Source organism: Scardinius erythrophthalmus (assembly GCF_964197995.2).
Source record: "Scardinius erythrophthalmus genome assembly, chromosome: 3".
Lineage (NCBI taxonomy): Eukaryota > Metazoa > Chordata > Actinopteri > Cypriniformes > Leuciscidae > Scardinius > Scardinius erythrophthalmus.
The window spans coordinates 51,931,034-51,953,751 of record NC_138223.1 but is presented as its reverse complement, the minus strand read 5'-3'; the positions used below and the strand labels follow the sequence as shown (position 1 = coordinate 51,953,751).

The 22,718-nt window shown below is 38.9% G+C and overlaps 2 protein-coding genes across 2 annotated transcripts in view; one reads left to right on the top strand and one right to left on the bottom strand.

Moving 5' to 3' along the window:
• The window catches only part of LOC308688262 (B-cell receptor CD22-like), a 50,847-nt gene extending 33,164 nt beyond the window's left edge, over positions 1-17,683 (top strand). Inside the window, exons 7-13 of the mRNA XM_081361219.1 lie at positions 4,064-4,405; positions 4,504-4,752; positions 12,957-13,211; positions 13,296-13,538; positions 13,622-13,715; positions 13,836-13,875; positions 17,127-17,683. Coding sequence (XP_081217345.1) covers positions 4,064-4,405; positions 4,504-4,752; positions 12,957-13,211; positions 13,296-13,538; positions 13,622-13,715; positions 13,836-13,875; positions 17,127-17,192 — 1,289 coding nt within the window. The 3' untranslated portion in view covers positions 17,193-17,683. The remainder of the gene's footprint in view (positions 1-4,063; positions 4,406-4,503; positions 4,753-12,956; positions 13,212-13,295; positions 13,539-13,621; positions 13,716-13,835; positions 13,876-17,126) is intronic.
• A 2,851-nt stretch (positions 17,684-20,534) lies between these two features.
• tspan34a (tetraspanin 34a) overlaps positions 20,535-22,718 on the bottom strand; it is a gene marked incomplete at its 3' end in the record, with an annotated part of 4,686 nt that continues 2,502 nt past the window's right edge. Inside the window, exons 4-7 of the mRNA XM_081361238.1 lie at positions 21,760-21,867; positions 21,521-21,649; positions 20,993-21,085; positions 20,535-20,585 (exon numbers count right to left, since the gene is read on the bottom strand). Coding sequence (XP_081217364.1) covers positions 20,535-20,585; positions 20,993-21,085; positions 21,521-21,649; positions 21,760-21,867 — 381 coding nt within the window. The remainder of the gene's footprint in view (positions 20,586-20,992; positions 21,086-21,520; positions 21,650-21,759; positions 21,868-22,718) is intronic.

Genomic DNA, 22,718 nt, shown 5'->3' with positions numbered 1-22,718 from the left:
TATAATATTTAGACCCGTGTTTACTGTTACTGTGTTTGTGGATATCTGCTCAAACGTAGATATGTATATGGTAACCATAATGTTTTATATTTTGGAACGCGATCACGTTTGAAAAGCAAAACGCACCAAACGGCTTCATGTTTTTACTATTATCTCATTTCATATTATCATAACGAATGGAAACATTTGAAGTAACATATGATAATCAATATATTTTTCTCTAGCTTAGTTGTTACTGAAATCTTTTGGAAGATTTACAGGCTGCTATAGGTTATTGTTATTATTATTTTATGCAGCACTGCGCATAGCCTATGCCTACAGGGCACAACAAACCTGGTGTTCATTATATTATATATTGTTGGAAACATTTGTGTGTGTGTGTGTGTGTGTGTGTGTGTGTGTGTATTATGTGAATTTTAAAAAGCAATTTTAACCAGAAAAATCTAAAATTTATTCCCAAGATCATGCAAGCCTTTCTCTTGATATCAGTATGTTCACTTTTTTTTTTTTTTTTTTTCAGGGGCCAGATGCCACTGAGTCCTGCTGACTTCAACATTCACATGAGTCTCTGTACATGAACATGGTAAAGTGAAAATCAAACACCTTGGAAATGAAAGGTATGTACAATGTTTATAGGAATGGCACAAAGGTCTCTGTCTTTGGATCATTGTTTTCAATAAGTGCTTTTTTGTCATTTGTTTTGTATCTTTGGATTATGTTGTGTTGTAAATAAATCCAAACAATCAAAAAGCCATTATTTTTTAAATCTCCTCATTCTTTGTGCAAGGTTGCACAGAATGACAGGGCCTGATAGCTCCTAATAGGGCTGTTAGGGGAGGGTCTTTGTCTTTCTCAGGTGTGAAAAGCTTACAGATTAATGATGTGATCACACCTCCCGCATAAAGCTTTCTTACACAAAACACGTTGTACAATTTTTAAATCAATATATTGTCTTATCTGAATGAGCAGTCAGGGTGATTTTCACATAGTTTTGGAGCAAATATTCTAGGCTACGTGATACAATTTTCAAAAGTCTTGTGAAGAAATAATCAGTATGGGTTTCATGGCCTTATTTCAGTGAGATTTTTTTTTTTGTATTTTCACAAACCACGCATAAATGCCATTATCTCAAAACTACAAACGTTTACATACATGCTGCTGATATATTATTGTAGCAGAGTTTGTGCTGAATACAGAGTAATCAGACTTTAGCCATGAAAATGCCACAAGTGACAGAAATAAGTACAAATGTCAGAGCATGTCAGAACACCTCCAGGGCCCAGAAAACAGCTCAGACCCCAGAGGGTTAAGTGAACTTCACTGGAGCGCTGGAAAGACATTCATGCATTATACCTTCGCCCAGACCGTTGGACTCCGTCTTTGGGCCAATGGGTGGTCTTTACATAAATAATTAAGATTTTTAAAACTGTTTTTGAAAGAAGTATATTATGCTCACAAGGCTGCATTTATTTGATCAAAACAATAAATAACAGTGACATTTTTAATATAGTAGCAATTTGAGTGCTGTTGAATGGATTCTTAAACACATCTGATTGGCCATTGTGTTTAGGTGCTCTAATTGGCTACAATGATCAACGCTTCAAAAACATGTTGTCTTCACCGAGTGCTTCGATACGCACGGGAATGTTTGAAAGCAGGTGTCTATCAGCGCATCTGTCTATCAGGGGATCCATCTATCAATGGATATATTAGGGATCCGTTGATAGATGTCTGCTTTTAAATGCTCCTGTGTGTATCTAAGTGCTGTGTAAGATGTCTATTTACAAAATGTTTTTGAAGTGTTGATTATTGTAGCCAATCAGAGACATATGTTGAGCGTGTGAAATGCAATGGCCAATCAGAGGTGTTTAAAAATCCGTTCAACAGCGCTCGAAATAATAGAGGGAAATGCTGGTCTCGTCACATTTTTTGAATTTCAGTAACGACTTGGTACCGAAGTCGATACTTTTGGCAACACTAGCGGCTCTGATGTCAGGATTAGTAAACGAAGACTGCTATATTCACTCTTACATCCAACAACAAAACACCCAAATCGCTTACGAGACATCCCTTATGGAAAATAAATTTATTCAAGTGTGCTATTAGTATACTTCTTTTAAACTTAAAATAAGAATGTATACTTTCAGTCTTCTTTTTATATACTTCTCAGAAATATACTTAAAATTGCACTTAAGTATACTTGACATACTGACAGAACGGTTTAAGTATATTTGACCTACTTGTACCTATCTTTTGATTGAGATATACTTTAAAAAATATAATTAAGTATTCTAAGTATACGTGGTTTGTGGTTGTGTTTTGAAAATATTGATTTATAAAGAAAACAGATATGCTCCTAATTCTAAGCATCTGAGTTTTTGAGTAGGCTAGTCCACTGGAAGTGTACTTGTGAATTTACTTCAAATCTCTTTACTTTTTCCAGCCACTGACTGAAATTTTAGGCTATCAGTTTTTTCACTGTTACACGGTAGGGGGCGCTATTACACTTCTTCTGAAAGAGAACAGAATCTCTGTATCAAAACAGAAGAAGAAGATGCTGAAACAAGTGATACCCTGCGTCTCAATGTCCATGCTGTATATCCTTAACAGTATGTGATATTAAAATAAGTATGTCCCAAAGCATAGTATGTTGAAAAGAGTATGCCAGAAGTCCCTGTATGGTCTTCTATTTCTGATGGATTTTTGAAGTGTGGATCCGTGCTCATTATAAAAGCTAATATTGCCCACAATCCATAGCGCTTTGGAGGAGGATCCAGTTCAGAACTACAAACTTCATTTTAACTTTTGTCAATCATCCTTTTGAACCCCCTTTCAGATCTTTGTATGAATCAAAGATTTAATATTAAGCAAATTTTAGTCTTCAGTAAAAATTAAAGGTCAACTAAATGTTTCATTGTTTCCCCCAAAATAAAATGTACCAAGATAAAAAAATCAATGTACAAGTTAAGGCCCTTTCACACTGGACGCGATTTTGACGCACGAATAATTCGCGCGATGGGTTTATTTTTTGATCAGCTGTCTGTGTAATGAGTGCTTCCACACCGAACGCGAATGTGCAGCGGCGAAAAAACGACTTTTATTTTTTCCGCTTCGATGTCGATTTTTTTTTACTTTTGCTGCGACAGAAAAGGCTTCAGCCAATCACATACTACAAGGACAACGATTTGAAAGACAATGTGTGGCGTAGCATTGCCAACCAACTCGGTTATCTTGACTGTGAGTATACTGTGTGATAGTTTTAGTCGTTGTATAGTCCTGACTCCTGTGCTGTGTAGGCTAGCAGGCTAAACTACATTTGGGATAGAAAGCTAACACTATTATCGTCAAAGATAGAGACAGAGACCGTGTTTACTTTGAACACGTAACAAAATGTAGTGAGACTATTTAGGGCTGCTTTTACATTCTTTGATATCTACAGTTTCTAGTCGAATGATTTTTAACTTACTTACCGGTACGTCGTGTGTTACATGTAATGTGTATTTACATTACAAAACGAACTGTGTTTAGTTGAAGACGCAAAAAAAACTGTGCACATAAGCATACTCCCCTTCAGACTCTCTGTTGTGTAAGATTGGCTGCACCCAAAACCTTCTTTTCTGTCTTTTAAATAAAATGAAAAGCTCGTCTTCACTGGATACTATGACTGGATGATGATGATGAAGTGTCCATGTTTTCTCAGCTGTCGGCGCGATTCGCGCGAAAGTTTTGGAATGTTGAAGCTCTCTGAACGTCACAAACGTCGCAAATTTGCGTCGCGGCTGATGTGAATGGTTTTGATGCGAACTATTCGCACACGAACTATTCGCTTTTTCGTTTCGCTTTTTCGTTACGCATCCGGTGTGAAAGGGCCTTTATGTGCTGTACATCACTAACTATTATTTCAATTGCATTGCAATGTAAACAGTTCATGTGTTCCAGGGAAAAATAACAGCGTAAATATTTAGAACTACATGAAGGTAATTGTAAAATAATTCTTTGTGTGTGTGTGTGTGTGTGTGTGTGTGTGTGTGTGTGTAAACTATCCCTATAATATGTGTTTCAGGGGTTTCTGATGCTGATTGGGGTGTGAGTTACAGTCCTTCACACATCTGTGCACTAAAGGACTCAACAGTGATAATGAGATGCACTTATATATACCCTACTGGATATCAGATCATGAAAGTGTTCTGGCTCAAAAACCCTGTAAAGGATGTTGAGCCTCTAGATCTGTCTGAGGACCCTGAATACAGTCAGAGGCTTCAGTATCTGGGAGATAAACAGCAGAACTGCACCGTCAGACTGAGTCATGTGACACTGAAGGATGAAGACATGTACTATTTCAGATTCATCACTGATAAAGATGGAAAATATATGGGTTATCCAGGAGTGACTCTTACTGTCACAGGTGAGTTTGATGAGGTTTATCTCTTCTTCTGTGCATTATGTTGAATAATAATCAGTGTATGACAGCAGCACTAGATATAATGTGTGTGTTGTGTTTAGATCTTCAGGTGGAGTCTCCTAAGAGAGTGACAGAGGGAGATTCAGTCACTCTGAGATGTAAAAGCAGCTGCGCTCTGACTGACAGAGCAACATTCATCTGGTACAGAAACTCACAGCCATTAACTGAGAGAAGAGACAGAAACAATGAACTCCTGCTGCAGTCAGTCAGAAGAGAGGATTCAGGCAGATATAGCTGTGCTGTAGACGGACACACTCACATCTCTCCTGAGGTTCAGCTCAATGTCAAGTGTGAGTATGTGTTTTATGTACTTCAGTGTTTTATTTAACGACGTATTTTCTTTGACGATTCAAAGTTTTAAATGTAAGAACTGATTTTCCTGCTAAAACAAAAGCTGAGATAAAATTCACCCTACAATAAAGCAATAACGCAATTAAACGCACCCTGAACAGAAGATCACAAAGAAAGAGCACAGGACATTGTCTTGTCCAAACTTTTCTCCTTCCTTATCTCTGCATCCCCCTCTCCCTCCTCCCTTCCTCTCCTCCTGAGTCTAGTCACCAAAAGTTCACTAAGAATGTCTATATATCACATATGATGTATATTGAGAATCTATTGTTTTTCCTTTTCATGTTTGGTATCATTTTAAATGTCTCAGTGCAGTGAGTAAAATGGTCTTAAAGGTGGTATCAGCGATTTCAGGCCCAAACATAAATTATCACATTCATCTAATATTTCCTAACGATCCGCTAGCTGCCCGCCCCATAAGCATGCTGTCAAAAAACTGCGTCTCTGTAGGTAGCCTAGGCTCTGAGATCTGCACACAAGTGTTGTGAGGTTTTCGCGTGCAGCCGTCATAGGCAGCCGTGCACGAGCGCAAAACCTCACAACACCCGCCCCTGTCGATGATTGGTTGGAACACTATTTGTTTTGGTTTTGAGTGATGTTGATACCAACTGTTTTTGTGTGCAGATCTCAGAGCCTAGGCTACCTAGAGAGACGCGTTTTTTTGACAGCATGCTTATGGGGCGGGCAGCTAGCGGATTGTTAGGAAATATTGGATGAATGTGATCATTTATGTTTGGGCCTGAAATCGCTGATACCACCTTTAATTTCATTGCAGTCATTGGTATTATGAGAAAGACTGAGAACTCATGAGAATCCTGTTCTCCTCTTTGGGTGATGTCTCTTCAAGATATCTGATCATTCTCCCCTCTCCCCCGAAACCAGGTGCTACCCCCTGGGGTACATGAATTGACCCAAAACAACTCTAAAATATATTGGTATAACCCTTTTGATCTGGTCTGGGCATTTAAGAGGAAGTGGCAGAACAGACTTTGGGAACCTGTAACCAGGAAAAAGCCCATGCAGTGCTGTGTCAGTGTTTTCTCAAGTCTTACACTTGGAACACACTCACACACCCCTGTGTGTCTCTGTCAGGAATGCATTGCTTACTTTTAGAATCATCTTTGAGTAATTGATGTCATGTATTATTTCTGAATTGGCTTTTAATCACTTGTGTAATTAGCATGATACGTTTTTACCTGACAAATAAATGTTACATCTTGATTTATTCTAGTACAAAAGTATTCTGAAATCATTATTTGTAGTAGATTAATGTGTAGTCTGGTGTTCCCACAAATCTCTGTCCAGGATAGATCACACCGAAGGCACTAATGAATGGAGCATAGGCAGAGATGGCAAAAGTACTCAAGTAGAAGTACATATACTTGTGTTAAAAATACTCTGGTAAAAGTAGAAGTACTGATTTAAATTCTTTACTCAAGTAAAACATGTTACTAGAGTGCAAGCTGAGAAACTTAAGTTGATTAGGAAAAAAGGTTATTTATATTGCCTAATAGGCCTAAAACATCACATAGCCTATTCACATAGCCAGGTTAATAAGATTCTGACTGAGTAGCAAGATAAATTCAATTGTGATTCTGTGAAAATTCACAGATCCAGTTTCTCTTTTTTAATCTTCCCCTTAACATCTAAAGGAATCTACATGTAATGATTTGCCGCGAATGAATGCCACCGAATCTGTTGAGTCGTCTTGTAGTGGTGTGTTAAGTGCAGCGTATATTCCTATCCAATTGACCGTTCGCAAAGACCCGCCCCCTTTAGTTACCGTTGCTATGTCCGACAAGCGACGCCACTCCAAGTTCTCACGCAGTGAAACACACATCGCGGAGCAGAGAGGACACTGACAACACACTGACAGACAGGACAGACCAGGTTATTTTTTATATGAAACAAAGTCTCACTTTTCAAATTTAGTCATTTTTTAAAGACATTTAAACAATAAATACTGTTTTGTGTCTCTTTAATGTGTCTGACAGATCGATCAGTTAAAGCTGCTCGTTAACCGATCATCTCTTCCTTCTAGTTAATTTATAGCATCAAATAAACATGAATGAACATAAGAAGGAATGTTGTTTTAACCGCAGAAACACGTCTGTACACTTCATTTTTCAAGTTTAAATCCTCCAATGTTAATCTACTACTCTCCTGACTGCTTTGTCAGACAAAATGGCGGATTATGATTGGTCAGATTGCCTGTCAATCAAACTCCCTTCGAAGGGTTGATGACGCGAAAAATAATAACGGTAACTCCACTGAAATGATTTGAAACTAAAGTAATGAGCCAATTTTGTAAAATGTAAGGAGTAGAAAGTACTGATATTCGACTTAAAAATGTAAGGAGTAAAAGTAAAAAGTCAGAACAAAAATAAATAGTAAAGTAAAAATATCTGAAAAATCTACTTGAGTACAGTAACAAAGTATTTTTACTTTGTTACTTCCCATCTCTGAGCATGGGGCACATCATTAAAGAGACCTTCCGATTTCTGACTATCACTGACTAAGCACATTGCATTTTGCGACTATTACAAAAAATTACATTGCGTCAGCACTGATCCACAAGTTACCAAAGTTACTCACTTTCGGACATGCCTGAGTCCTGACAGTCCCTTCGACTCGAAATAAACCAATATCCCGGAGTATATTTTACTCCAGTAAATCCAACATTTCACTGAGCTGAGACATGTTGTGCTGAGAGTAGTGATACAGCGGTTCTCGGAAAACTGTTTATTTCGGACATGTTCGACATACTGAGAACCTGATGAGCTGTTGAGCTGAGCATGTGTGCATTTTTTTCAGAGGGACAAAAAGCATGTTTTTTTAAGTATTTTGTTGAACATCAATAAGTGTAACAAAATAAAACATGTTGGAAACATGTTTATCACATACTGTCTTTTCACTGTATTATTTTAAAGATTGGAAAAACAATGAATCAATTGTAAAACTAAACATTTATTATTATACTAAAACATTATTTTCAGGAACAACTAATTTAATTTCTAAGTAAGTTGATATACATTTTTGACATAAACTCTTGCCAAGGTTTTAAGGGTGCAAAGTAAATGTTTATAATGTTTTAATCAAAACATAACGTATTTAACATACTGGAGACATGCATCGACTTTTTAGTTTTGTCCACTGTAGGCTATAGTAAGGTTTCAGCAGTTCTCAGCTCAGACTGAGAAAACAAAAAATGCGCTACACAACATTCCCAACTCTCATTGGTTGGCCCTTCCAAACAAAAATTATTTTAATTGTCTTTTCTAAAAAAACACAAAAATAACTAATAAAATGAAAAGAAAAGAAATATTCTGCTCATTCATGTGTTAATGCTTTTTATTTTATTTTTGTAACCTGGGTTACACCTTGGTTTCGAAGTCGATAATTTTGACAACACTAGCGGCTCTGATGTCAGGACTAGTAAACGTCAAGTATATGTTCGTCAAGTATATAACGTCAAGTATATAAGTATAAGGCTATGTTCACTCTTACATCCAACAACAAAACACCCCAATCGCTTACGAGACATCCCTTATGAAAAATAAATTTATTCAAGTGTGCTATTAGTATACTTCTTTTAAACTTAAAATAAGAAAGTATACTTTCAGTATACTTTTTGTACACTTCTCAGAAATATACTTTGTTTATTTCTCAGAAATATATTTAAAATTGCACTTAAGTATACTTGACATACTGACAGAAAGGTCTAAGTATATTTGGCCTACTTCCCAGCTAACAGACTTTTGTTATCAGAACGTTCTCCAAATATTCAGTGTTGGTTCTGGGAACGTGAAAAATGTCCAGTTTTCTTGACGTTAGAGGAACGTGTTTTAAAAGGTATAATGTTCCTCAAACGTTCTTTCAACTTAATTTTGATAAAAAAAATAAAAAAAAAACATTATAGAAACGTTGATTTCTAACATTCCAAGAACATAAAAATGTCCAGTTTCCTTAATGTTACTAAAATGTTATTTAAAGGTTAGTGTGATGTTCCTGAAACATTCTTTCAATCATCTTTCAAAAGAGTAATAAGAACAGAAATTACAACTTTCTTCAGACACAGCCTTAGATGAACTGAAGATGGCAGTGCGTCCGTGCCGAGTGTTCCCTTAGTCAGGGAGTAAACAGCTGGCAGTGGGAGGTCTCTGAGGAGGCAAACAGGTCTGCCTGAGCCTGCCTGAACTCTCTCCTGATCAGCTGAACCGCCTGGGGGTGAAGTCACCATTCTCCTGGGAGCACAGCTCGTGACAGTTCATCAGCCACACGGTTGAGCACACCGGGGACATACATGGCGCAAAGCGACCTCAGATGCTCCTGACTCCAGAGGAAGAGATGGCGGGCGAGTTGCGACATGCGACGGGAGCGTAGACCACCTTGTTGGTTGATGTACGCACTACGCAATGGTTGCAGTGTTGTCCGTATGGACCAGCACGTCCCTGCCCTGTAACGGCCTTTTTAAGCGGCTCAGAGCGAGAAGTACTGCTAGCAACTCAAGGCAGTTGATGTGCCAATGCAGTTGGGGGCCCGTCCACACCCCTGAGACCGCATGCCCATTGAGCATGGCACCCCAGCCGGTGGCAGAGGCATCTGTGAACACCACAGCATGCCTGAGCAGCTGTTCCAAGGGCACTCCTGCCCGCAGAAACGAGGGGTCTGACCACGGGCTGAAGGTATGGTGGCACGCCGGTGTGATTGTCACCCGATGAGTGCCGTGATGCCACATCACCCATCTCAGGACTCAGCTGTAAAGGCAGTGCTGAAGCAGTTTCATATGGAGCAGCCTGAGCAGAGTTACCACTGCTTGCGCTGCCTTATGCCCCAGGAGTCTCTGAAACAATTTCAGTTGGACCGCTTTGAACGTGTTCAAGCAGCTCAGCACCGACTGAGAGCGTTCCTCTGTGAGGCGCGCTGTCTGTGCAACCGAATCCAACTCCATACCGAGAAAAGAGATCCTCTGTACATGGGGAGTTTGCTCTTTTCCCAGTTGACATGAACTGCGGAGAACTGCTGGGCCAGTCCTCAACAGTGTCGCCGAAAAGGCCACCTTGTAAGATGGGAGCATCGAGAAAGCGTACTTTGATGACCTCACGCACCTCAGAAAGGACAGCCAGGGGCGCTTTTGGACCCCCAAGGTGAACATCATCTGACTGAGGGCCAGCGCTGTGACTTGATCGACAAGCGCAGCTCAAATCCGGCTCAGAACTATCCTCGTACAATAAGAGTGCCTTGGCCTCACATGCAGGGCGGAGGTGGCCTGGCGGAGGTGGCCCCACCGTCAAGAGTAGTGAGAGAGGTGAAAACTTTTATGCAGAATTTGGCACTTTTGGTGTTCCATATTTTGGCACCAATATAACTCCATACTGCTAAGTTTTAAATGCACATCCGAGAAAGACCCGGGAAAGGATCGCTGTCAGGTCTGAATCTGATTCAGCATTAGCACACACACACACTATTACAGTGGGAACTCGGCATCATCCTCATTTCCAGAGTGAAATAGCCCCTCTCTCCGATGCAGCAATCGACATCTGCCCTCAGCTGGAGCCCTGAATGAAACGCTAGGTTCCTAAATTTTTTTTTTAAGGACCAGCAATCCCATCCAGAAGCTGCTCAAGACACTACAACGGAGAACAGACAAAGAGACCACGCACCTAGAGCGCAGAGCGAGCGCTGGGTTGCCGTGACAACCCGCGCTGCAGCCCGGCAACTCGACGGCACACGACACGCTGAGGAGCGAGAGACCCGTCGGGTTTTGTCCGGCGGAAGCTCTCGCAGATCTCCACGGTCTCCTAGAGTGTCGAGCAGACCTGCAGCTCTGCTTTTACACACAAGCAGTGGCTGGCCAACAACAGAGGGGACTCGAGCTTTCCGGAGAAAGAAGAGTCAACCGGTGTGCCGACAGGGTCATGTCCTCATGCGAAAACATGAACCACCCACGAACACAGTCTCACATGTTTCCCAGGCAAGCAAGATAGTGATCGTGGCCGTCAGTGAGGACAGTAAATGACCGCAACCAGAAACACAAGGGTGGAATGCCATCTTTAGAAACACGCAATTCATACCCATGAAGCTCTTTCAGGGGAATGCTCTCCTTGGTCCTGAAGCACGCAGGGGAACGGTCGCAGCGGACACAGACAGGAAATGTGCAACCTGTCGTGCGCTGTCTCTCTTCCACCGGTCTTACCAGCCGTAAGACCGGCTATACAGCGCTCTTGGCGCACCGTCACCAGCTGTGAAAACAGCCTTTTTGTTTTGCTTAGTAACACAAAAACAGAGAGAGAGAGAAAGTCGACCCCGCTGCATCGTCCGCACCAGACACGAGAGATCCTCCTGAAGCGCTTGCTTGTTGTTTGATCACTCAGTAGACTAAACAGCATCTAAACGCTCGGCTCTGAAGCAAAAAGCTGAAGTGCAATCACATTATATACCCGCACTGTGTGGCAAATGATGGCACACCAATGTGCATTAGCTCATTTAGTTTCACTCGAAGTAGATTGGCCTTTCTAGCGAGATTCCTATTCGTCGGTCACGTCGTACTTTGAGAGTGACCAACTGATAGGGAACTACAACTGACTTCCAGCCACAGCCTTGGATGAATCAACTGAATATAAAAGACATTAAATCTCTCAATATTTCAGCAGAGGAGAATTAAACAACTCCACAAACAGCATTACCAGCTTCACTTATAACTAACCACACTGGCTTTATTTCTGCCATTCATCTACAGAAGTTCTTACTGAGAATTGACAGAGGTTAAGATGTTTATGTTTTATTAAAAATGTTTGGTCACCATTATGGTGACCTGTACGTTATTATACCTGCTATTTGCTTTTGCTGTGTAAATCTCACGTGTGGCTGTGCTGTGCTAGATATAACTTCATAAGGGAAATTCGTGTTATAGCCTCTCACTTTTATTCACTGGCCAGCCAGGGGGCGCCAGATTTTAACATTCCCCATAGCCATTGAACTGGAGCAGTAAGCTACATTTATTGTGTGTTTCCGCCTTCTTGGTCATGCATATTACTGTGTATAGTTTTTAAACTGCTACTTAAATAATTTTTGCACTTTTACAAGATTTCTGTGTACGTCTGTTACTTGTGTATCACAAGGGTAAAAGTCCTGTGTTTAAATAGCACGGTTACAAATATAATCTATTACCAACAATAACCAGTTTTGGTCAGGAATAAAGTAAATAATTCAACTTTATTATGCTGAAAACTATATCACCTGATCATCTTTGGTTCTGGCTTCCTTTGCAACAAATGTGTTTTGGTAAACAGTGTTAAAAAGACCACAAACTGACAAAAAGCTAAGAGGCAAACTGCCCAACTAAAGCGAACACTGATGTAAGCACTGCAAAATGAACCCCACACATTAAGATATACAGTTCCACAACTACATTAGTTTAATCAATGGTAGCCTTCAAACTATTTTACTCCATTATGGAGGATGGCATGGACAGTTGACAATAAAACATAGGCGAGCAGCCACAATAACTATCCCACCAAGCCAAGGGAAATGCAAACAAGCAAAATATTACAGTTATATGCATTTAGCAGAGTTTCATGAAACACAGTCAAAAGTCCTTCACTCACGACCCAGCCCACTCCACGCTCGTAGTGCACATGGAAGACACTAACAGCAAGAAGGCGGTAGTCTGCAGTTGCACACACAATTCATGGCTTTGGACAATTTCCAGTACACTCCAAATGGCCAGCGGGGAAACCTGATTTTGCGGTTGATCCGAGCTGCGCGACAGGGGATGGGAAATCAGTTCTAAACAGATACACGTCAGTGCCCACTCATTTGTAAGTAGTAAGAATTTCCACATTCCTCGATCAGGACAAATAGAGCGCGTTGGTTGATATCGTAGGCCTCTAGCTGCCAGGAGTCAATCGAGATCATACATCCAAAAGTTCATAGGCACAGAGACAGTCGGTTCCAAGGGCCAACAATACTTTCTTGCTACCATTGTGAAAAAGAAATAGACGAAAATATTTTATTTGAAATACATTTATTTTATGCTAAGTATACTATAAATACATTTACATATTTATGTACTTAATATAAATTCCTGCAATTGCAATTTCGCCAGGCCATATCTATATTGAATCTTAATTTTTGTCTGTTTTAGACCCTCCAAATAACGTATCAGTGTTGATAAGTGGATCTGGTGTAATAGTGGAGGGAGATTCAGTGACTCTGAACTGCATCAGTGACTCAAACCCTCCTGCAGAAATCAGCTGGATTAAAGGAGGAACGATTGTAGGATCTGGAAGAATCTACAGCATCTCAAAGATCAGCTCTGATGACAGTGGAGAATACAAGTGCAAGTCCATCAATAAACATGGAGAGAAATACTCTGATGCTGTGACTTTAAACGTCATGTGTGAGTTCATGATCATCTGCACATTGTTTCAAATTTCCAAGTTCATCATTTTCTAATATCTATATAGTGAATTTTGATTTTTAGACCCACCCAGGAGCGTCTCAGTGTTGATAAATGGATCTGGTGTAATAGTGGAGGGAGATTCAGTGACTCTGAACTGCATCAGTGACTCAAACCCTCCTGCTCTGAACTTCAGCTGGTTTAAGGAGAATGAAACCTCAGCTGTTGGATCTGGACAGAGTTTCAGTGCACTACAGAGTGGACGCTTCTACTGTCAGGCTCACAATCAACATGGATCTCAGAGATCAGACGCTGTAACTGTCACAGGTGAAGCTTTTATTAACACACTCCTGTATCTTCACATCATTCATCAGTTTGGAGAGTTAATCATGATGATCTTCCTCTTTCAGTTCATCATGTTGCTGGTGGGAATGTGGTTGTGATCACAGCGGCATCTGGAGGATTATTCGTCATCATCATCATATTATTATTATCATTTATTATGTAAATAAAAATATATCAATAAAGAGTACATAAATATAATATTTTCAAACTAATTCATAAAGATATTTGATTATTAATGGTATATGAAACAATGCAATTACTTGTTTGTGTTTTTGACAGTAAGAAGAAAAGGATAAACAGAAGATCTGCTATAAATGAGGTGAGATGATCAAAGAACCACAGAATAATATCATTGAACGAATAAAATTAGCTTTTTTTTGTAAATTCAGAGATGGTTTTCTTTTTACAGCTGGTCCAATGTGAAATATTGATTTGAGCATTATTATGTTTTACTGTTTGAGTAAGAGACTGTAGAGTGACAACACTTTTGATACTTGATTGACGCTTCTGTTCCTAGGGAGTTGGCAAAGACTCTTCCTTTATTGTTACGGCAACAGTTGTGATTAAGTCAGATTACATAATATGTTGGGAAATTATCAGACTGCTCAAACATCTCATGGCAAACTGACAAATACTGAGACGTGAACTCACAGCATTTAAAATTTCTTGTTTTGTGCTATAAGTCCTTCTCCTTGTTCCCTTCTCCTTGTACTGCATCGCTTAGTTTTAATAAAATCATGCAGAGAAACTACACGAGCCAATGGATGCTCCGCAGAGAGGAAAGAACCTATGGGGCCCTATCTTGCACCCAGCGCAATTGACCTATGGCTAAGCCACGCCCCTACACTCACTCGGACAAACAGTCAACATTTGGTAACAGGCGCTATGGCAGCTGTCACAGTAGGAGACATTTCACAGGAGGCAATTGATGATTTTTGGAGACAGAAAGATTATATATCATCTCGAAGTCACCAAAAGGGCCTTAACTATGCATTGGAGGGTTATATTAATAATTTTATTGTTGAGTAGGTCGATGAAAAGCTTTAGCTCCAGACAAAGATTTACAGGTCACAGTGTAAACGTTATGACGTGTTATTTGCGCGAGTAGATTACATACAAAGTCAATGCAAAGACACGAATTTGACGCTCTATTCGCGTTTGGTGTGAACGCAGCATAATGAACAGGCTGCGATGTCAAGATTGCAATGCTGGAGTGTGTGTGTGTGTGTGTGTGTGTGTGTGTGTGTGTGTGTGTGTGTGTGTGTGTGTGTCAGAGAGAGAGAGGCGCGGGCGCGATCGAACAGTGGAAACATAAAAATATACTCCATCATTTTGTTCATACAGGACATCATTAAAACTGTGAAGTGTTTAGCCTACTTATATTTGTGTAAAACACAACATTGTGCTTTTGTCAAACTGTAAACTCTTGTCAAACTGCAACACAGCTAGAAGCTAGGCTAACGTTAGCCTAACGTTACGTTAGAGATGTTAAAGGGGGGGTGAATTACTGTTTCATGCATACTGAGTTTTTTACACTGTTAAAGAGTTGGATTCCCATGCTAAACATGGTCAAAGTTTCAAAAGTTAAGTTGTACGTTTGAAGGAGTATTTTTGTTCCAAAAATTGTCCTTCCGGTTTGTCACAAGTTTCGGAAAGTTTTTTTTCGAGTATGGCTCTGTCTGACGTAAGAGAGGGCGGAATTTCCTTATATGGGTCCTAAGGGCACTTCTCCGGTAAGATCGCGGGCGCGCACGCACTCGTAAAACAGAGCAAGAGAGTGAAAGCAGAACAAACGCGCCTGCTCTTAAAGGGAATGTGAGATGTTGTCTGATTGGTTTATTTCACGTTATGCCCAAACCACACCTTTGAGTAATGAAGCTACTTCAGACCAACCCATTTTAGATTTGCCCATTCCGAGATCCACCCACAAAGTTACTTGCGTTTCAGACCGTTAAAATATGGCATGGTGTGGTGTGAAAGCCCACCAGAGCCCGCCGAGCAATCCAGCCAGTACTATAAAGGCAAATTTCGGTGCATTCTGCTGACATTCGGAGGCTGAGAATGACATTAACAGAATAACAGAGCCTATTTCTCTAAAAGAGCACTTTTAGCTGGCGTTTATTTTAACACGGCGTGCCTCTAAAACGCTTTGCTTCGCTTGCTGGTGTTGTGCTGAATTTCGACCCCCTGCCAAATTATTACCCCCCTCGTTGAAGTCAGTACCTGATTGGCTAATCCTAACCACACCCCTAATCATAACCCCTCCCCCACGACTAATCCTAAACCTACCAATGCTACGGGGGTAATAATTTGGTGGGGGTTGAAATTCGGCACAACACCGGCCCTGCCCCCCGCAAGCCGCGTTCATTATTGGACTGCTTTCTCTGAAGAAAGCGGCGACTCCTCATTCAGGACTTGTTGCAGGAGTTGCCGTATCGTCGCTTCAGTCGAATTAAAGGGTTAGTTCACCCAAAAATGAAAATTCTGTCAGTAATTACTCACCCTCATGTTGTTCCAACCCCGTAAGACCTTCGTTCATCTTCGGAACACAAATTAAGATATTTTTGATTAAATCTGAGAGTTGTCTCACTCCTCCATAGGCTGCTATGTGACCGAAACTTGCTGGCCCAGAAAAGTCATTAAAGAGATCGTTAATATAGTCCAAGTGACTCCAGTGGCTCAATCTTAAGTATATCAAGCGACGAGAATACTTTTTGTGCGCAAAAACAAACAAAAATAACGACTTTATTCCACTTTTCATTTCCTTCTCTCTGGGCCTCTAGTTGGTTCGCGTAGTCTTTTTGCGCAGCGCATCTGTGTTACACGTCACCACGTAGGCTCACTATTGGCCGACGCCGGTCATGTGGGTGATGCGTGATGACGTGCAACACAGACGCGCAGCGCAAAAACACTACGAGGCCCAGAGAGAAGGAAATGAAAAGTGGAATAAAGTCGTTATTTTTGTTTGTTTTTGCGCACAAAAAGTATTCTCGTCGCTTGATATACTTAAGATTGAGCCACTGGAGTCACTTGGACTATATTAACGATCTCTTTAATAACTTTTCTGGGCCAGCAAGTTTCGGTCACATAGAAGCCTATGGAGGAGTGAGACATAGCTCTGATTTCATCAAAAATATCTTAATTTGTGTTTCGAAGATGAACGAAGGTCTTACGCGGTTGGAACAACATGAGGGTGAGTAATTACTGACAGAATTTTCATTTTTGGGTGAACTAACCCTTTAACCTGATTCCTATGGGCAGAATGCATGCTTAGAGGGCTGGCCCTGCACATTTGTTTGTGCAGTTTAACTGCGTGATTTAATTAAAACTGCATTAAATCGGAGAAAATGGTGTTTTCCCATTGTGTCCAGCGACGCAGTACTCATTCCCGTTATCTCAGGGAACCAAGGTTACGTTATAATAACTGAGTACGTTTCCATGTAGAAAGATGATCCCAGTGCAAACACATATGCAGCACTTAACCTCAAGTCTGACGAGTGAAATGTTGAAAACTACATGTGCAAAACAGTTTGTTCATTCAAGGTAATAATCTATCTGTCTTTCACACAGTCTGTCTCAGATCCTGATGTTCACCAGTCTGGCTCTTTTGAATATGAGAATCTGTCTCTTCAGTAGCTCTTCAAGTCTTCTCAAGAAGAAACTCCCATCACTCTTACTCCTCAATAGATGCTATACAGTCCTTACATTCAGTCTTTTCAAACTATACTATATGAGCAATCTCACCAACAGTAATCAAATTGTTAAAATATTTGAGAGATTATTTGTACCATTGAAGTGTTGGCTTTATTCATGTGCTTTTTAAAAAAGTTTGCAGACCTTGTCAAATGTGTTTCCCTTAACAATAACAATACATGCCAAGACGCAGCGCTAAGATGAAGCACAAGTTAAACTTTACTCAACTTGTGTTGCATCATTGGACACGCCCACATCACAACTACCAATGAAAATGAAGAACTTTAAGTGTGAACACACTTTTAGAGTTTCCATTCTGCAGGGAAGTGATGTTTCTCATTGATTTTGTAGAAAGTAATGGTTTATGTTCATTAATAAATGAGTTTACCACTGTGAGCTGTTGCTTTATTAAAGGACTTGTGTGAGTAAATCATACTCGATAATATATAGTAGTTTATTAAATGGTTTTATCTTTATTCCTTTTTTAAATAACACATTAAATTCTAAAAAAGGTACATGGCCATTCAACCTTTTGTTTTGAATGCTTTAGTGCGTGTATCAAACTGGCTAGTAGTTTTTTCAAACCATGTTTTGAAATTCTGATGCTTTGACGCTAGAGGGTGATGAGCAAACACCTGATCTAAAAATGTTGTGGGTTTTTACACGTCAGGTGTTTAAAAAAATGAAAACACCCAATATACAGATGTTTTATAGATACTATAAGATATAAACAATAATTACAATTACACAAATAAAACATAAATATTGATTCATTTAAAATTAAAACACATTTAAAACACTAATATTAATCATGAAATACTTCTCTTGTATATTAAGTTCTATTGTCTGCAAAATATCCATCAGTGTATTGAAGGATTTTACAGAAATTATCAGTAAATTGTGAGGAATAAGGAAGCTTCCTGATGAGTCATGTGTGGGGATACATTGGTGTCTCCTTCACTTGAGTCCTAAGGGATGGAGCTAAGCCGTGAGTAAACGAGGATGCACCAATGAGACATCCTTGATATATTCACAGTTCAACACCATTAGCAAAACTACAAAACTATGTTTGAGTAACAGGTCTGTGACGTCAGCACTCGTCTGTCCAACTCTCACGAGGGTCACATGATCACACAGTCAACACTAGAGAGATGCTGTGAAGTTTGACACGTTTTTTTCTCATCTCTCTCGCTACAGAGGAAACTGTATTTATGGCCATATTTAGAGTTTCACAAGATAACCAGCAATAACAGTGAAGTAACACATGACCACTTCTAAAAAGCTTAAAAGAACTTGTAGAAAAATTGAAAAAGAAAAATTGTAGACATTATAGCAACTGAGGTATTCTATTATACTCTATTATATACTGATAAGTTCTGGTTCAGTTTATTACCAAATTGCTATTGATCAGTCAAGGTTTATCAAATACACAATCAATAATTGTATTGGTTCCTTAGAAACAGATAAATATACATACGTTTGAAAACATTTTAATGAGCATCTCTACAGACTGAGGTAAAGTTTCTCTCAGTTGAACTGGTTTTAGTCTAATGTTGCATCTGTGATGATGTCCTTTTGTCTTTGCTTAAACTCTGCTTCTGCTGTATGCTGTGAAGTGTTAAATGATGATGAGGTGAGCACCTGTCAAGTCAAATTACCTTCGTTTTTATAGCGCTTTTAACCATATGAATTGTTTTCAAAAATTGTTGAAAGCTGACTGTGTTGTCGTCTCGCGTCGCCTGCGTCGGGGCAAAAAAGCTGCACTTAAAAACAGAGAGAACTATAGCCGACTGTCAGAATGCGCCTTCTGCGCTGTGTGTAAACATACACACACAGCATATTCCCAAAAGTATTGGGAATCCCTGATATTGGGATCACTGAAGATCCCATACTTGCGTTCTCTTTCCACCACCTGCTGGTGACTTTATTCCAATGTAACATCATTTACTTTCTTTCTGAAATGAGACCGTATAGGGTACAACAGGGCTAAAGACTCCACAGTGTAAAAGGCTCCTTTCATTTTATTTTCCTCTTAACCACTAGATGGCACAAAAACGTAAACATCCAGTTATCAAAATGCATATGGAAATTCACTATATTGCCAAAAGTATTGGGACACCCCTCCAAATCATTGAATTTAGGTGTTCCTGAGTCCCTTCCATGGCCACAGGTGTATAAATCAAGCACTAGGCATGAAGACGCTTCTACACTCATCTGTGAAAGAATGAGTCTCTCTCAGGAGTGAACTCAAGAGTGGTCCTGTTATAGGTTGCCACCTTTGTAATAAATCCATTCGTGAAATTTCCTCATTAATAAATATTCCACGGCCATCTGTCATTGACGTCAAACTTAGACCAGCGTCCAAAGGCACCATTTTTAAATTGATCGAGGAGATTATAGTGATTGTCGGCTTCAGTTTTGGTCTATCTGTAGAACAGTTGTGTTGTGTGGTTTTAAATGACTTGGGATATTATTCACCAGTTGTATGCATTACGATCACGGCGGAGAGAAAATAATGTGTTGAAACGGCATTTGGAGGTGAGTACTCTTAATGTCTGGATTTCCTGAAGGATCTACATTAAGTAATTCAAATAGACAGAGAGGGACTCCTAGTGGATGTGATACATTTATTGGACAGCCATAAATTTGCATTGAATTTGAATGACTTCCACCAGTGTCTTGCTTCTTTAGATGCTTCATTATTTTAAACTAGACAAAGTAAACATCCAATGTGAGAAAAAAAATGTCACGTCAGTAGTGTTTGTTTCTTTTTAACAAAAATATAACCCTGTCATTATATATTGAGATGATTACAGCATGTTTCAATATATTAATGTTTTATATACTATAGAAAAACTTAAGTAAGAGTGTGTGCTTCACAGGGAGCAAGAGAGTTGGAACAGAGCTTTAAAAACATTATTTTATTGATACAAATACATGTAAATATTACAGGATGCAGATTAATTGAATCATTGGTAAATAATGTTGAAAATGTTGCTGTGATCTTTAATGAGCTGTAGTATTCAACATGACATCAGCTATAGATATTAAACCTTTGGAGTCAGAGTCATATCTTAGTAGCTGAGCACAGCAGAAAAAAATATCATTTTCTTGAGGTAAACATGCATTCAAAAGAGAACACAAAATCTCAAAGATTGTAGTGCAAATGTCATTCATACTGCAGCAGATAGTCAAGTATGTACATAACTTCAGTTAACATATCGAATAGTAAAATGTTACAGTAAACAATAATGTAAACAGATATGTCTGTAGTCAGTCCTGGTCTCATTTTCCTACATTACAATAGAGGATCATGGAAACGACCATCGCTGCAATCTGTGAAGGAACAAATTAGGTGCAATATTGTATAAAACTGTTCTTATGTATTTATTTTAGTTTCGACAACTTTGTGCCAAATTTTGGTTGTACAGATGTTTACATAAACCTCAATATCATGTCTCTAAATATGGTCTGTTTTTATGAAATATGACTCAGGCAAAAAAATAAAAAAATAAAAAATTTGTAAAAATACATCATAATGTATTGATTAATCAGGATCAAGGGCATTAGTGTGAATGCACACAGACTGACTAAAGCTTTGCCAATTATTCAGATCATCAGTTCTATTGCATCACATACTGAGATGTTGATCATCATGATGTTTGACGTTTGTCTTTCGGTGCAAACGGCATATTAGTGTACATAGAAGATCTTGCATGTGTGTGTAAGACTGAAGTAAATACCTCTAAAGCAGCGATTCCCAGAGCCACACCAGCCAGCAGAACTGCGTTATCCTTGATCAACTGCTCTAATGCCCTGAAACAGCCCCTGACAGGCTACACACAACACACAACACAAAACACACACATCAATGCAATACCCACATAGACAATTATGTTTTCAATAGTTGCTTCAGATACTGTGTTAATGTTTTTCTCTTTTCAAAAGGTTTAGTCATTTTTTTGCACATCATGTGCATCTTTATGGCCATGCAACATTTCTTCTTTTACCGTAGACAGCTTTGTTTCACTCTGTTGTCCTTAATGCACAATTACATGGTTGGTTGCATTTTATTATAGGCATTTATTATTTGCAACCCACTAAGCCAAACCAATGCGTCTTTCATGCAAAAAGTATCTTGCCATCTTGCTCATTAACTGGCTGAGTGAGTGACAAATTAATAGTGTGCATTGTGGCTATACATATATTTCATTAATCTCATACATGTCTGCTTTGATAGTAAGTTTAGCACAAAGTGTTCTGTAACATACATCTCTTCCTGCTGCGATTTCATTGCAGATTGTACTGGTTGTGCAACACGTGTCAGGATATGATGATGTGTCAGATACAAACGGAGAGCCCGTGAAGTCGGTGTAGTTGTTATAGCCGCAGCATTTCAGCTAGAATAAAACACATGTGCATGTTTGCATTATTTGGGATTTTAATGTCAGAAAACAGCCAGAAATGGCAGCTAGACTCATCATTAAACGCATGATGGCTGGTGTCGTACCTCATTCATAGTGCTATTCCAGACTGCAGTGAAATCTTCATTCTTTCCATAGTCCTCCTTAATGCTTGTAGCAACTGTCTCTCCAATTTCATCCAGAAATTTCTCAACCTGGAATGCAGTTAAAATCACGTTCAGCCTCTTATTTCACAGTCACGTTCCATAATACTCATTTAAGATTCATTTAAACCATATATGATTATGGAATCATAAAGAGACCATATAATGAGATGTTTGTGGGTGTTAAATATATTTTTGTACAGACTTTATAAGCCATTGTGGTTTTTAATGTGCAGTATTTTGTATTGCCAATATGAGCTTGGTCATGGAAAATGTATTTCTTCAAATTAATTTAAAGCTCACATCTTTTAAGGCTTAAACTATTGTGAGCCCCTTCTATAAAGCATCATTACTCAGTATTTGTGACTACACAGGCTTCTTGAGTTTTGCATTTGTGTTTTTCTGTTATTTCTGATAGCTCCCACGGTTATGGAATATTTTGAAATACGGACATTTCTATAATGACATTTCTATAAATTTGTCCATATATGTTAGAAATTGTTCTTTGTGGGTGCAATCTCCAATAAAATGATTTTCAAAAATCCATATCCAATAATAATAATAATAATCTTGAAAAACCATCCAATTGGAAATCCCTTGTTCAGAAGGTATATAATATAAAATAAAATACAAGTAATAACATAAAAGATTTATCAAGTAAAAAGATAATGTTTTACAAGAAAATAATATTTCAGTCTCTCTACTTCAAAATATCATGTTTAATTCAATGTGTTACCTGCTGTTTCTTTATAATTATTAGGTAACACTTTACAATAAGGTTCATTAGTTAACATTAGTTATCTACCTTAGTTAACATGAACTGAGAATTAACAATACTTATACAGCATTTACTTATCTTTAGTTAATATTAATTTCAACATTTACTAATGCATTATTAAAAC